Below are 16,916 nucleotides of genomic sequence, written 5' to 3' on the forward strand. Positions count from 1 at the left end.
AAATAAATACTGAATTAAATAATTAATAAACAATTAATCAGAGCAGAAGTAAACCGAGTATAAGCCCCGCGGTCCACTCCTAGCCCACTGAGTAATTATTGATACCTTGTTGAATATACGACGATCTAACTCACTACTGGAGATTGAAGTCCTAGATGTTGTTAGCTTCTGTCGATAGGTAACTACTCCGAGGATCGGTCCCTCTTGATTTCTGTGGCACACTGTCTGGCGGTTACACTACTTCACCCTGTCACAATGCATAACTCACCTATATAATAACCCCCAAACTACCCCCTCCTACTCTCTCTTTAGGCCCGAAGATCGAGATGCGCCAGTGCTGCGTCGAATAGTTATCGATCTCTGGCGACTTATCGATTCAGGGTAATTTTACTCTGTTACAAGCTACTGCTCTTTTTTCTGGTGACTAAGATGTTAACTTCCTTCCTTCTATCTTCTGATATTTGCTCTTTTTCTTTTGGTGGATCGCAAGTCTTTGAGGACTTCTGTTGCAAACGTGTTGGTAGCATTCCAGGCAGCTTCTGATGACAACATTGTGACTTCTGAGGACTTCCAATAGTGAATCTGGTTGCATTCTCTAGTTCAAGATCCTCTCCAACTCTTCACGCTAGGGATCGAAACGAGGACATACAAAGAAGACGTGCTCCACATCTTCAGCAACTCCTGGGCGGGACGGGCACTCCGAAGAGTCATCGTGCTTAAAGCGGCGTAGATACTCTCGAAAACACCCGTGTCCCGGCAACATTTGCGTAAGATAGTAATTGACCTCGCCGTGATTCCGGTTAAGCCAAATGTCGATCCGAGGTATGAGGCGGTGCGTTCACCTACCCTTCTCTGCAGCATCCCATTGTAGTTGCCATCAGCCTATGCTGTTCTGCCGTTCTTCAATTCTAAGTTCTTCAGGGCTCAGTGCAGTTGACTTTTTTCGTTAGTAAAGGGTTCGTCTTTCCTCTGCTAGAACTCTAAGAGGTAGGATTCCGGCAATGACGCACACTGCTTCTTCTGATATAGTGCGGAAGGCACTAGCTATTCGTAGGGCACTCAGTCGATATACTGGTCCAACTTTTCTCCATGATTCTTGGGTTTCCAGTGCATCAGCCCAAATGGATATTCCGTATGTGAGCACTGATGTGACTAGTGATGACAATAGAAGCCTCCTGCTCTGCATTGGGCCTCCGATGTTAGGCATCAGCCGTGTGAGACTAGCCCTCACTACTGACGCTTTGGTACTGACGTGTTCCACCTGCTGCTTGAAGTTGAGTCGGGCATCCAGCATCACTCCCAGATAACGGATAAATGGTTGTGATGTGATTTCTTGTTCTCTGACTCTCAACTTGATAGTTTCTACCGTTTTTCTACTGGTGATGAGCACTGCCTCGGTTTTATGCTTGGCTAGTTACAAGTTCACCATGTCCATCCACAAATTGACTCGTCTGAATGTAATATCAAATGCCATTTCTATCTCTTCGAGGTGCTTTGCGACGATCACGACAGCTACGTCATCCGCATATGCTACAAGTTTGACTCCGGTAGGCAATGCTATTCTCAGGAGGCCATCATACATGATGTTCCATAGCAGAGGACCTAAGAATGATCCCTGTGGCACTCCTCCGGTGATTTCGTACACTTTCGTACCGTTCTTCGTGTCATATTTAAGGACCCTATTCGTGAAGGATCCTTATTTTGCAGTTTCCCTCCAGTAACTTTTGTGCTGCAGCTGCTGGTAGTGACACTGTAGCTGTCTGCGTACCCCTAAAGGCTTTACGGATCTTGATTGCCTCTAGTGGGATTTCACAACTTTCTCCAGCTTCCCTCTTTAGAGCGGTCTGAATATGCTCTTTCGTCGTGTCGTCATCGACATCTCAGATCTCGATGGTCTCCTGTGGCCCTTTGCAGATCACTTTGGCCTCCTCCTTAAGGATGTCCGCAATCGTCTTTTGCAGGGCTTGGCCTTTGTCAGTGCTCTTCCTCGAAGTCGTAATCAATAAGTCCCCACTTCTGGTCTTGTTGATCTTATCCACAGTTGAACGAACCTGCTCATCTGGGACGTCCTGCTCTATGCGACGCAGAATTTCAGCATACTTTGTTTTCTCGGCTGGGCGGATGTTCATTGCGTCGGGTCTGATCCATTTGCGTGGTTTTTTCCGCTTAGGCTCTGGCCTGGGCTCCTTCGGCGGCTGCTTCGAGAATTGCTCTCTAGCTAGCTTCCTCTTCTCCTTCTTAGACTGTACTTTTTCCCAATCAGTCGCCTTCTTAGGTTCGTCACTCTGCTCTGCTACTCGTTCCGGATGGCTTCTTTTTAAGTCCTTCTTCTTCGTGACTTTGTCGGTTGGCTCTGGCGTGTTTTGCTTTTTCTTTTTCCAGGCCTTGTGCCATTTTCACCTTTGTCCTCAGCAGCGGATTCGCCGTCACCATCGGCTCCAGTGTCCATTGCTTCTTCAGTCTCAACTTCACTTTGAATGCGTCGTCGTGATGACTGCCATTCCTCGTCCAATTTCTTGAATATTCCAAGAGCATTGACTACACCGGTTGTCTTGGTCTTTATCTCCTTGTGGATATTGACCTCTGTTTGGACAATCTCTTGCAGCTCAATGGTCAGCTTTTCAAGGCGCTCCAGCGCTTGCGTTCTCTTCATTTCAGCGCTTGCTTCAATCGCTGCTTGTTGGGCATGAAGCCCGTATCCACTCTTGTTTGTTTCCTGTAAATTACTCATACTTTTTTGATTTACCAGCGCATCGTACGGAGTGGACTGGGTTATAATAAATAGGAACGGGTGTACCTTCGGAGATAGTACTCCTACCCCAGTTCCCTGAGGCCTAGCTGACACTTAGCCAGTCCCGGAATACACGGACGGACTAGAGTCGCTCGGGGTGGTGAAGATTCCGATCTCTAACACTCACTGCGTACTTCCTGATCAAGACCCGAAGTGACTGGCTCCTGATCCACTGCTGCAACTTACACCTCGGCAGAGCAAGCTCACATCAGCCGTGACCCGCATCGTCGGAAATAATCGACACGGGTTCTAGACACTCCCAGTGAGTTACAGGAGGGAACGATCGTCTTGCTAGGTCAGTTAGTGTGACCAACCCATTATAGGGGAGTTTTGTGTGTGTGTAAGTACGTGAATCGCTTATAACTTTTGAACGACTAAACCGACCGGAACCTACCAAACGGCTTTATAAAGAGTTCCCTCAAACTTAGATTTTTTGAGAATTTGAACTGATTTGGACCGATAGATTTTGAGAAATTTGAAAAATCTCAAAAAATATAAGAAAAAAATCATTTTTGAAAGTGGTTTTTTTGGAATAACTTTTAAACAGCAAGATCGATCAACTCCAAAAACAAATCCGCCTTTGACCTTAAAAAACCACGTCGATCACCGCTAATCCGGTCAAAATCGGTTGATTCGTTCGAGAGATATCGTGAACGAAAGAAAACCGAAAAAAGTGTTTTTTTTCACATAACTTCGAAATTTCTTATTGGATCGTTTTTGATGAAATAGAATAATTTTTAGAGCTTAAAAAACTGTATCAATTGCTGCGAAGATTGTAAAAATCGATTGATTGGTTCGAGAGATATCCTCGACGAAATATTTGGAAACAAGTGTTTTTTCAACATAACTCCGACATTTTTTGGAATAACTTTCATACGGCTCTACTGATCAATTCTAAACACTAATCAGCTCTTAACATAAAAAAACCACGTCGATCGCCGCCAACCACGTAAAAATCGATACCCCGAAGTTATCTAGTCAACATTTTAGTTTTTTAAAGAAAGTTACCAACAAAGTAAAAGTAAGGACGTCTAGTATGTTTGCGTGAGAACCGGCAACTGTATTCACGATATTTATTCAAATGTTTCTGAACCTACCCACGTCTTTTGTATCATTCCGAATAAAATATACATAAATATATATTTTCGACTTCCCGCTAAGAAAATTGAAAATTTTCCAATAATGGAAAGTTATTGATTTCGATCCGATTTTTGAAGCCGAGTTTTAATCGGATGTCCACGTTTTGAGGTCCCAGGAAGCCATTCTGACTATTCTTGCCGAGATGTCCGACCGTGTGTGTTTGTGTGTGTAAATAAATTTTTGTCGTACGGTTTTTTAAAAACGAATCAACCGATTGAATTCTACGACACGTCATTTGGAAAAGTTTATCAAATTTTAAATCTGATTAGATTTGAAAGTTAATCCATCGAGCCATTTTGAAAAAATTAAAAAAAAATCAAAAAAAAAATTTGAATTTTTATGTTTATTAAAAACAACTATAAAGCGTGCAAAAAAATCATAATAAAATCATACATACATTTTTTGTGATGAAAAAACTGCGTCGAATGCTTTTTTGAAAATTAAAATCGAACGACGCATTCAAAAGTTATAGTTTGTACTTTGAGTACAGTTGAGCGAGCTAAAGGTAAAGGAGCAATCTCGTTGGTGCTGTGAAGAAGAACTGCCTTAAGACTGCGTTGAGACAAGTCAATGAATAACCGCCAATCTTCAGGTTTATATATATTTGGCTTTAATTCATCCACAAGTCTTTTACATCAGTGCAATGAAGCAAATCTTCCTTTTTTTCAAAAAATTTACGGAAAGTCTCCTCTCGATTCCGATAAAATGAAACTTTAGTACCGTTTGTCAGAAGATTTCTCCTTTTCATACTCGAAGCCAATATTTTAGCGACTTTTTTTGAGAGTTTAGCTTCTCTAAATAAATCATTTAGATGTTTTTGGTCATATGACTCTGGCTTTTTCTCTTCACCGGTCGGCCTGTATTCTTCTTCACTGCTCGAAGGAACTTTTTCATCAGGTTCACTGGAATCGGATTCACTGGCAGTAGCAGACTCTTCTTCATTAAGAGCTACATTCTAAGGATCGATGTCGACTTCTATTGTATCGAATCTGCTGGTCAGGCTGTCTTTTGACGTATTATCTTCTGAACCTTCTATAAAGTTTGTAACTGGTTGTTGCGCATCTGAAGCAGGAGAATACAAAATTTTGTCCTTACGGATTCGGTCCGCAGTCTCAACTTTTGTCGTGCAAAAGTAGTAATCATTCCCTAGCGGTTTTACCGCCACGGTTATAATATGGTCAATTCACGATCAAACATTAGTCAAACATTAGTCTATATGAAGTGATTTGACGGTCTATATCAGGTGTCATGGTGAACAATTTTGACGATTGATTTACCGATTGTAGATCCGAGAAATACCTTTTTTGCGGGTGAACTCACGATGATTTGAACGACATTCGACCATCAATTCACCTGCATATAACTGGCAAACAACTAGCTCATTGCGGTTGATTCTCCGTGTCATCGTAGGAATCCGATGAAATAAAATAGGTGCATTCATCCAGAATAATCGATATTAAGCTCGTAAAATGTTCGCGTATACGATAATATTAAAAAAAAAAAAATTCAATGTAAAATCACTTCGCCCAGACCGGGGATCGAACTCGGATCATCCGATTGAAAGTCAAGGGATTTTCCGGTAATGCTATCCCAGACGTGTATTAAAGATGTATTTTAATCACCACGTATTTTACGGATACTTAATTTAGTTTTGATGATTATTTCTATTCCATGAATTCTAAATAATAAATCATTCTGTGAATTTGTCACCCAAAATAAATGCATTAAATTTTATTAATCAAAAAAAAAATTTTTTTTTTAATTTCATGAGCTTATGTCAAATTTAAAATATCATAAAAAAAAAATCCTGAAATTTTACAAAAATTTATAAAAGGTGTTTTTTTTTTTTTATAATGTCAAAAACTATAATGACTGAATCCTTTTTCAAATTATTTTTATTAACTATTCATTTATATTTTATTAGCCCCATATATTATTTTATGAAATTTTTTTACATTCACGAATAAAACTTCACCCAGCAATTTATCAATGGATCGCTGGTATAAAATTTCTACTTTACCGTTACTATCTTCTTTACCGCCATTTGATTTGAAATTCCATTGCAAACTGCCGTGGATTCACCACCGAAATACTCTTTATTCACCGAATTTTTACTAGTCATTCACCGTTGTATCTATGTCTGAAGACAATCAAGGGGTCGGAAAATCATAGTTATTGAGTAGGAAAAAAATAGAGAAAATCTTGTGAATGTTCACTGTATAAACCATGCAATCACCGTCAGAACATTTCACAATTTCACTTATTTTTCACCGTCGAAAGACGGTTGTTCGACCACCAATAGACTTTCTTTCATCGGTAAAGTGAATTCACCGTCGTTTGACCGTAGTTTGGCCGTCACCAGGAATCCGCTAGGGTTTGTACCAAGAGGCTTCTTCCATATAACTGGAGTTTTAAATTTAAGTTTCTCCTAATCCTGGTGCTTCTCAAATAACATGTTAACCATTATTTTGTCGAAAACTATCCACTTAGGATAGTTTCCGTAATTGTTTTAAAAATTATGATTAATTTGGGATTAGGATATTAAATAAAATATACGTCGATTTGTTGGGGAATAAAATGTAGATTTATTTATCCCTAGAGGAGGAATACTCAGTTGGGCTGAGAAAAAACCTCCTCGAATGAAAAAATGTACAAGTAAGAACGCAAAGCGTGTAGTGCGAATGAAAAAATATGTGTAAATTGCCGTCGCAAACAATACAAACGAGGTGAGCTCAACCGCTTTAGAAAAGCAAATGGTATTAATTCAGAATTAATGAATTTACGCTAGCTTTTAAGCTAACTAGAGTCAATTAATAGTGAAATACTAATTAATTGACGTAAAATGTCAGTGCAGAGACTGATTGATTGATTAGAATTATTAGTGTAGGAACTAATTAGATAATTCGATATCAGAATCGAATAGTTGATAAAATTTGATTTGATAGAATGATGATTAAATATTTAGCAATGAATTTAATATAATTTATTACAAATATTGCGTGTTAACTATGGATTGACTAAAGCCGCGTGGCTGATGCAATCCTTTGTTGAAATGGCGCGTAATGACCGCGTGGCGTCACTTATTAATTTTAATTAATTTAATTCACTGAACAGTTACTAATGATTTTTAATGATTTGAGAATTTAATTTGTAATGGAAGTTAATGAAATTAATAGTATTTAATGAATATGTTAAGTGTTCAAGTAAATGCGTAGTATAAGTGATAAATCAGAAATCGATTGACACAGAGTAGTCGTACTAGTACAAGCGTCCAAGCACAACTGCTTGCCGCCGACCACGTGAGCCGGCTTCTCTCCTGCTAACCAAGGCGCGCATGAGCGACAGCCATGGTGTGATACGATTTTTCACGAGTTGGAGCGATCAAGCCCGAAGGCGCAACTCCTCTTATAAATTTTTATTAAATGTCTTCTATCGGTTAAACAACCATGTTATAGCATGAACCACAAACAACATTAGTTATCCAATTTTTTAAATTGAGAGAAACTTCCATATTGAAACACTTTTCATACAAAGTCACAAACCTATTCTTGAGTTTCTTCGTATTTTTCATCCCAATGTATTTTGCACAAGCGTAGCAAAAGAAATTAGGATTCTTAGAACACTTATGATTGCCATGAGCACTAGAAGATCCAACTAAATTTTTAGTAGAAGAAGCATTACAATCCATTAAAATAAACAAACCTCGCACGCTAGAATACCTGGCCCGATCGCAGATGAGTCAGCCGCCCTAGGGGTGATAACCCTCATACCTCCCCAGGTCTAAGTATGAGGGCTTTCCGACTTTGACGAGGACAATGTCAACTCGTCGTTGGACACACTACGGCATCATTCTCATATTCTAGTGCTTCCCTGCAAAACAGCTCACCTTCACTGGCTTCGATACCACGAATTGTTGACTAGCAAATCATTCTACACATCCCGTTAAAGGGCAGTTGTCATCGTAGTCCAAACACTCCGTGGTAGCAGGTATTTGCCGGTAAATGTACCGATTCAATGTCCTGATGTTTTCTGTTGTATCAAAGACAAAAGTCATTCGATAAAAGACTTGAATAAAACACAATAAGTGGCAAATAAATATATTTGCGAATCAGTGATGGATGCTACAAAGAGAAACAAAGCAGGAACTACAATTTGATCATAACATACGGAAAAGTTTGACCCCCAATTTTGACTTCAGATTCGTGTTAAGCGGTGAAAAATACGTTGAAAAATATATGTCGCACACTAGGGATGGCGATTCTTTCCAAAAAAGATCGATTTTTAAATCGATTCGAATCGTAACCTGATGAATCGATTCATAAAAAAATCGAGGTCTAAAAAATCGATTTTTTGAAATTTGTATTTACAATGTAAATATAAATCCATTTTATAAAAAACAAGAATGATACTATAATAAACAATCTCTGGGATCTCTTATCAGTAAAATCAGGAATTTGTCAGTTCAGAGAATTCAATAATTACAATTATTTTTATTACCATATCAAAATATCAGATCAGGTATAAAAGAAGACATTTACTTTTTAAATGTATTTGTTACATTAAAAAGTTAAGAAAATAGATAACATAGCTTATAGTTCCCAATGCTTCATATCTAAGCTTTTTAAAAACAACAATTTGTCAAGTTTACTAGGATCCGAGCTGTCCGCTCATCACTTGCGATGTTGCCGGCAATTGAAAAAAGGTGCTCACAAGGAACAAATGATCCTATGATACTCATATACATCACGGCTATTGAGTGAACATGGTGATAAATAGAGTTCTTTTGTTCTTGCCAGTAAAGTGTAGGATCATACTTTAGGTGCACAACTGCCTGTGATAAATAGTGTTTAAACTCTTCGTTTAACACTTGACTTTCCAGTGCAAATGTATTTCATGTAGAGAGTTGCTTTTTGACAAGCAACTTATGAAAATCCCAAATTCCTTTTTCTAAATCAGTCCCTTCTATTGCGTCGAATTCTTCACTATTATTTTTTGGAAGTTGTTGCTGTGATTGAATATCTAAAATTGAAGTATTTATTCTATTTATTGCTTGAGAACGCATGGTCAGCGAAATGAATTTTTTTAAATCTAGGATCTAAAATTGTCGCAGCAGCTAACAAGTGAACTTGTTCGATATTTCCAAATCTTTTCTTTAAACCATCCATAATTAAAGTTCTTGATTTAACTCCAATGTTAGTTGAAGTTTTCATTGTATTATGTGTTCCAGTCAGACAAGATACGATTGGTATAATTTTACTGGCTGTAACATAGTCTTCCGATATTTCTTTAGTTATTATTTCTAATAGTCTCAATATATTTATAAGATCTCTTATAAATTCTAACTGCTGTGCAGTTAGCATTGTCGGTGCTTTAGGATACTTGAATAATATTGGCGCAATAATTTCAGATAACTCAACAAATCGTTCCAATTGATAAAAAACAGAATTCCATCTGGTACATACAGACTGAATCTGCCCCAAAGGCTTCGTTCAGTGATCTTGAGCTTTCTTTAAAGCGACAGCAGCATTTGTATTATACTTAAAATATATAGTAATACTAGCTGACCCGGCAAACGTTGTTTTGCCATATAAATAATTTCCTAGTAATTTCTAGTGTAGACAAAAAATAGCTTACTTATTGTAAGTATGTATGTATGTTAGAATGTGTATATTGTATGTATGTAAGAATGTGGTATATGCGTGAAATAAGCATGGAGCGCTGTGAACGATGAGGGAATATAAAAATAACAAAAGGCAAACATTATTTTAAGTTATTATAATTTATTCCTTAAAATTATATACCATTAATTAAACAATTACGACAGTAACACTATTAAACAATATTAATCTCTTAATGCTATAGCGTGAACAATATTTTTTGTTAGTCCATCTTTAGCTAACACAAACAAACTGGATGGTTTACCCACTCGAGAGCACGCCACGTATAATTGTCCGTGTGAAAAACATGGTGTTCTCAAATCTAATCCACAAACAGACATCGTTTGACCTTGGGATTTGTTGATAGTCATTGCAAATGCCAATCTAATCGGAAACTGAATACGTTTGAATTGAATTGGCACATCTGTAGGTATAATAGGAATCCGTGGTATAAGTATATTTTCACCTCTGAACTTGCCATTTAAAATCCTGGCTTCGATCACGTTTTTCATTAATTTTTGAATGACTAATCACGTACCGTAGCACAGCCGGGGCGGGTTCAAATTACGAAGCAAGATAATTGGAGATCCAACCTTTAATTGTAAATTATGCGGTGGCATGCCTGGAAAATCCAGTGAGTTCAAAAACTCTGTGGGAAAATTTACTGCTTCGCTGTCGTCGCAAACTGTATCAATAGATTTATATGATACCAAGTTCCCTGGCAACAACATTTGTATCTTCAGATTTAAATTGTCAACGTCTACATTTTTTGCCGCTAAAATCGCGCTTTCTGCAAGCCACTCATGATTTATGTACTGTGTGTGTACATCGGGAAATATTTGTTCAATGAGAGTATCTTGCGAATCAGCGATTGTGCAGAAATCGGTCGGTAATTTTACGTATCCAGTTTCATCTATAGCAACTTTTCCATCACCGATATCTAAGAGTTGTTTTGAAAATGTTTCAGCGGATGGATCTTGAAGCATTTGAACGCGCATATTTATTTTTAGCTGTAATTTTTCAACATTACGCCACAATGGAGATGATTTTAAGCAAGCGTTGATCTCATCAGCGTATGTTGAACGTGGAATGACTGGAAGTGTTTGTCTGAAATCACCTGAAAGGACCAACAGAGTTCCGCCAAATAGTTTGTCACTGTTTTTAATATCTTTCAATGTCCTGTTCAACGCCTCAAGTGAATGTTTGTGTGCCATAGTACATTCATCCCAAATAATAATTTTACACCGTTTCAGCACAGTGGCCATGGACGATTGTTTTTTAATGTTGCATACTGCGTCAGGGTTATTCTGAATATTTAGTGGCAGCTTAAATACTGAATGAGCTGTTCTACCTCCATCCAATAAAGTTGCTGCAATGCCCGATGATGCAACGGCCAATGCGATGCCATTATTTGATCGTATTTCAGCAAGAATTAGCGAAATAACGAATGTTTTGCCAGTTCCACCCGGTGCATCCAAAAAGAAGAACCCACCTTGTCCAGCTGAAACTGCGAGCATAATGCGATCATAAATGGTTCTTTGTTCCTCATTCATTAGTGGGACATTGCGGGAAACAATCGCTGCCATTTCTACAGTACTGTACTGCAGTTCACGATTCATTTCAGTATTTATTAAATCAGATGCAGTTCGATTTGGCGAATTCATACCGAAATTACTAAGTGGTAAGTTGGCAATGACAATGCAAAGATCCTCAATAGCAATCAATGCTTCATTGTACATTTCGTCGCTGAATGTTATGTTTAGATCGTGGCACCGTATACGATGTTGATGCAATATATCATCAGTCATTGAATCTTTGTGATTTTCCCATAATATCTGTGCTCGGGCTGGGAAACATGTAATCAACACTATAGCGAATAGTAGACGAATTTGTATTGCTGTACAGTTCAATGCAGCTTCAGCAAGCATGCATTCCCACTGGTTGTCGTCTTCCAGCAAGCCAAGTGCAAGGCATGCATCTTTATACGTTGGATATTGTTGCCCATTCACTTGACGTATATCTTGAAATGATAATGGGCCAGTAACATTAACCAACAACAGTCGAAAATAAAAGCACTCCGTGTGTCTTGGATTGACTGTAAATAATCGCCCCAAGGCGTTTGATTTAAATAAATTGAGACATGCAGCAACTGGTGAGCCTTGCTGGCGGGGCATCCATGTTTTTGTTTGAGTCCATGTGAAATAGCGTGGTACTTGTGAATAGAGTAATGTTCGTGCAAAGGCACCAAAATCATCCGCACGATTACACAATTCAAAAAATGCAGTGAGTGTAGTTTTAGGTGGATTTATTGCACGATCAATCGCTGTCTCGTTCGTGAAAAATATACGCTGACCGTTTTCAAGATGGATGGCTAACTGAACAACTGCTGGATCCCGTTCATGAATTGGAAAACCAAAGATACGCCAAGCAGCTTCGTTGGAGCTGATGTACCGACCAATTTGGTAGAGCGTTATTTTATCGTTTTTATTCACTGGAGGAGCATTCACATTAGTATTTTCCACTCTAAACACAGCCATATCACTGCCTTTATGGACATACTTGCAAATGTATTTGATGCTCTTCACAGAACTGCAGAACTCAACATTAATATGAGCATTATATGTCTTGCTCAGCAGAGGCGAATATGGCACCACCCAACGATTGTCAATATCAATGTCTGTGTTGATGATATTTTTAATAAATGATTGTCCGCCATTTTCAGGATTTCTTCGACGATATATTGGGTATCCGTCGACATTTGTGACCGTATCATTGGTAAAATTTTTAGGGAAATTTTAAGTACATTTTCCATCAGCCATGTAAGGCGATGAACTATTAAGAGTACCACATGGACCATGAATCATGTTTGTTGTAACAATATCAAACAGCAGTTGGTCAGTGGATGGATCTGGAATTTCCGCAGAAATGATACTATCGATTTCTTCAGGACGGATTTCGTCGATGAACCAAACCAAAATGTGTGCATGAGGTAATCCTCGCTTTTGCCACTCAACCGAATACATCCAGCAACGTGTGGGACCAAATACATGTAATTTAGTAATGAAACTTATTAAAGACTTCAACTTTTGTCTGAACACACGTGCTGTAATGTTATGGCGATGTATTGCATTTTGGCCAGGCAGTAGCAAAGATGTAATCTCTGGCCATTTTGGATTACATGTGAACGTGATAAATAAACATGGTCGTCCATATTCGCGCACGAAAGTCAGAGCATCCTGTATATATTCTTGCACATGACGTGGACTGCCTACGTACGATGATGGTAAAATGACATGGTTACCAATTTCGGCGACGTCGGCGTTGTTGTTGATAGCGTCTCGCAAATGAATGTACTCTTCCGCGCGCAGCTTTTGTTGATTATATCGTAAGTATCGTAGTCGTTCGCTCTCAATCTTCGCGTACATGTCGACCATGAATTGTTGACAAAGCTCACGACATCGTAAAATGACGTTGTCCAGGCCACCTCTAATCATTAATCGGTACGCATAATAATCCTTTGAGCTAACGTTCTTATTTGTTTCAGCTCCTGTAATATTTGTTCATAAAAATTAATTTAAATTTATTACGTTCAATAATTTAATTGTTTTGTTGAATGATTAATGATCAAATTAATAATCAATGAAGTACCTGATACGGGATCTCGTTGTTTTATGTTTATGCAATATCCGTCTTGTCCCTTCCAGAATATTAGCGGATATTGGAGAGCGTCATATGAACGATGTGTGTCAGCAATGAACTGAAGATTATTATTTCTTCTACGAATCACAATTTCTCGTGCAGCTGTACAATCGCCAACCATGATTCCAGCAACATCATCAACAACGGGTGCATTGAATCTACGAATATGCTCTCCAGCTGGTGTTTTATCAGGATTAATGACGATAGCGTGATTATCGCTTTGTAATTGGTGCATATGTGATTTGAATATTTTCAACAACTCGTTGTGCTCGTTCAAAAGAGCATCTAGCTCGCTGACGATGCGCCTGGCATAAAGTGAATCAAGGTTATTATAATCACAACGTGCATTCACGCGATTGGCAAGTGCGCTTCCGGAATCCTCGCCGCCCATAAAGTAGATTTGTAAGAATTTATGTGGTTCGTTTGGCATTGGCAGCAGTGAGCCCATTTTATGATAAACTTGGCCTCTGATTTTGAATGTAGAATTGAATTGTTGACCATTTGCATTAGTATTTCGAACTATTTCTGTTGCTCCGAACGATGTCATTTGAAAGCATGAATTGAATCTTCGAATTGACTTCAGGAACACGTTAGAATCTGGATCCGTGCCGATAAGTAAGCCGTTCAATGGTTCAGGTGGTGTTTCAATTTCAGGTAGTTGCACTTTTCCTGACACGCAACACATCCCAGCTGGCTCATTTTTGAATTTCAGAGCATGACAATGCGGACATTCCTTGTCTATAGCACCAATTACCACTTTTGAATGAGCATAATATTCAATATCGGGCTCATACTGGAATGCTAGACGCAGGAATGAATCAGATATAAATGCTCGATGTACCTGTTGTCGTTGTTGGTCATTTGTTCTTCGTCTATTGACTGTGAAACGGCGTGATTGTCGTTGTTCTAATCTTCTGACTTCATTGCGTTTAGCTCGTGTATCTTCTGGCTCTTCTTGATGCAATTGCGCCATTCTGACACGTGCATCAGTATTTTGTTGCTGGATTTGTTCTTTTGTTCTTTCGGATCTGCTATTTCGCAAGTTTCGAGCTTTACTTGTACTGCGGCTCAAATCAGCCCCTTTGCGTTTTCTTGGCATTGCTCACTGTACAAAACATACATAAATAGAATTAATGAAATTATTTAATGATGAAAAATGTTAAAAGTATAATTAGGGCCAGGATTTTTGCCGCAGTTTTTAAATGATTAGTTTTAATTTATGAAATTATAACAAAAATATAAGTTTTATGGAAAAATTTTTCAAACAAAAGTAAAAAATTAAATTTTATGAAAACATTGTCTCTTATAATTTTTTCATACAACCAATATTTCCATTGACATTTCAAAATAAAGATTCATAATGATTGATTTTTTGGAAACTATGAAAATCTTAATTGTTCAATTACATTTTTTAATGAAATTAAATTAAAATTACATTTTATAAGTTCAACAACATATTCGCTTTAAATATCAAAATGTCTACTTACAACACAAAATCCGTTGTTATTGGAAGCTCGTGTCACGTGTTGAGTACTTTTGAGGTTATAAAATCACTTGATTAACTAATCGTGCAAAATACACTCAAAATTGATAATTTAATTATTATTGATAAAATAGGAATGATTAAAAGTTAATATGAGAGTTACACTGAGATAGCAAAATAATAATTGTCAACGTTACTACTACACTTGATGCATAAACAATAATGATGGCCGACAACTGTATAGGGAGTGAGAAAGAAAGGAGACCGGCTTCGTTCTCATCCCTACTCCGTGCTGTTTACTGGGGCAGAAGTGACACCTGGCGGGGATAACTAATTAAATGACGATTGATCAGTTTTCAACCGGAGAGGAAAAATGATTAAATTACTAAAATGGCTATTAAAAAATAAGGGTTGATCGTAGAAGGGTGAAAATTGAGGATTGTATGTATTTTTGTATGTTGTATCATAAAAAAATAGAAATTAAAAATTTTGTCTAAAAAATAAAAAAAAAAATTTAGGGGTGGACTACCCCTAACATTTAGGGGGATGAAAAATAGATTTTGGCCGATTCTCATAGATACCGGATAAGCACAAAAAATTTCATCAAAATCGGTCAAACTGTTTCGGAGGAGTATGGCAACGAAAACTGTGACACGAGAATTTTATATATTAGATCTTTGACAGCTGTTGTAAATTCTTGGCTTCTTCCAGTCCATCCTTATTGTCAAATAGTTTTGATGCTACTAAGTTTAATGTATGGGCAAAACATGGCATGTATTTATTTTTGCCATAAACATTTTTCTGTCATCTTGATAATTATTTCTGCTAAGTAATCGGCATTATGTGGTTTTGTTAGAGCAGTTACACCAAAAGTTATGCTCATTAATTTATTTTCATATATACAATGACCAGTTAAGCTTAAGTAGCTTTGACTATTATGTGAGTCGGTCCAAACATCTGCAGTTAAAGACAGCGCTTCTACTTCTTGTACTTTTAATTTAAGTTGTGTCGAAAGAATGTCATATTTATCGTCAATCATGTGGGTAATTGTTGTTCTGGCTGGAACTTTATATAGTGGTGCTACTACTATCATTAAATAATTAAATCCTGTTTTTTCCACAGTATTTAGAGGTAAGCCATCTTTTGCTATCATGAAGACTATTGCATTGGTTATTTGACCACGCTTAACACCATCATCTGAAAATTAATAAAAAAATCCTAATTATCGATCTTGTACGCATCTCACTTTCTTGAAAATTAACTCAAAAAAAATTTCGATTTCATGCCTTACCTCCGAATGATTTTATATTTATTGAGCAAGAAGACAATGTTTGCTGTTTTAAGGACGTTCCCAAGGAAAACACTTTTCTTGGAATATCGTTCAAATTTTGAATCCAGATACTTATAAGTGTCCTTTATACGTAGAAATTTTTTAAAACCCTTCTTGCGGTGCTAAATTTTGAATAATCGAAAGTTTAAAATCACATATTTAACATGTGATCCCTATCCTAACCCTCATTGTAGCGCACTTTTTTTTTAAATGACTACAGTAATTTTCTTAGAATTTTTATAAAAAACTGAAAATTGTTAATTGAACATATAATAAACATATTTCTCAAAAAATAACAAAAAGGAGCGGTATTCATTTAGTTATAAAAAATGTTGAAAGTGAGTTACTTTTCACTTTTTTTTCATTACTCGATCAAAGAAAGATGGTGGCTTGGCAACGCTGCGTTGGGCGGGAAGTTTGAAATACCGTAAAGGCGCAGCAGTTGTAAATAAATGCGAGTTGCTCACAAATAGGTTAACTGTAGGATGTTGTAAAAAAAATGTGATTTCGTAAATCTCTGGAATATTTATTATAAATTATTTTTCAACATTAATACTCCATATGTTAACATTATTAATAATTATAGATTCAAAAATATAATTAACAATATAATTTGTATAAAAACTCTTGTTTCATTTACTAACATAAAATGAAACATTTTAGAAATATATTATTTTTTAGACAAGTTTTTTTTAAATTTTTTTTTTGGTGATTTTAATTTCTTTATCATTATTAAGTCATTATTAATAAATTGTTTTTTATTAATTTCTCTTCAAAATAAAAGTAACCTTAAAATATTCAAACTCTATTACACTC

At 37.0% G+C, this 16,916-nt stretch overlaps 1 protein-coding gene across 1 annotated transcript; it reads right to left on the reverse strand.

Annotated features, from left to right (window-relative positions):
• Positions 1–4,541: 4,541 nt before the first annotated feature.
• Positions 4,542–14,088, reverse strand: LOC123259515. Its single transcript, XM_044720109.1, has 4 exons — positions 13,237–14,088; positions 12,392–13,135; positions 10,923–12,265; positions 4,542–4,886 (listed from the first exon to the last, which is right to left on the reverse strand). The coding sequence occupies exons 1-4, from the start codon at positions 13,970–13,972 to the stop codon at positions 4,542–4,544; spliced, it is 3,168 nt and encodes a 1,055-aa protein (XP_044576044.1). The 5' UTR covers positions 13,973–14,088.
• Positions 14,089–16,916: the final 2,828 nt, after the last annotated feature.

This window comes from Cotesia glomerata, linkage group LG1 (assembly GCF_020080835.1).
Source record: "Cotesia glomerata isolate CgM1 linkage group LG1, MPM_Cglom_v2.3, whole genome shotgun sequence".
Lineage (NCBI taxonomy): Eukaryota > Metazoa > Arthropoda > Insecta > Hymenoptera > Braconidae > Cotesia > Cotesia glomerata.

What these genes read in the sequence shown, in the direction of transcription:
- LOC123259515 (XM_044720109.1), bottom strand. Translation starts at nt 13,972, where the DNA reads ATGTGTTGCGTGTCAGGAAAAGTGCAACTACCTGAAATTGAAACACCA. An exon ending in ACAACGAGATCCCGTATCAG is followed by an intron (nt 13,136 to 13,236) that starts GTACTTCATTGA and finishes CAAATATTACAG; the next exon opens with GAGCTGAAACAAATAAGAAC. An exon ending in GAGGTAGAACAGCTCATTCA is followed by an intron (nt 4,887 to 10,922) that starts GTATTTAAGCTG and finishes ATCGATCCTTAG; the next exon opens with AATGTAGCTCTTAATGAAGA.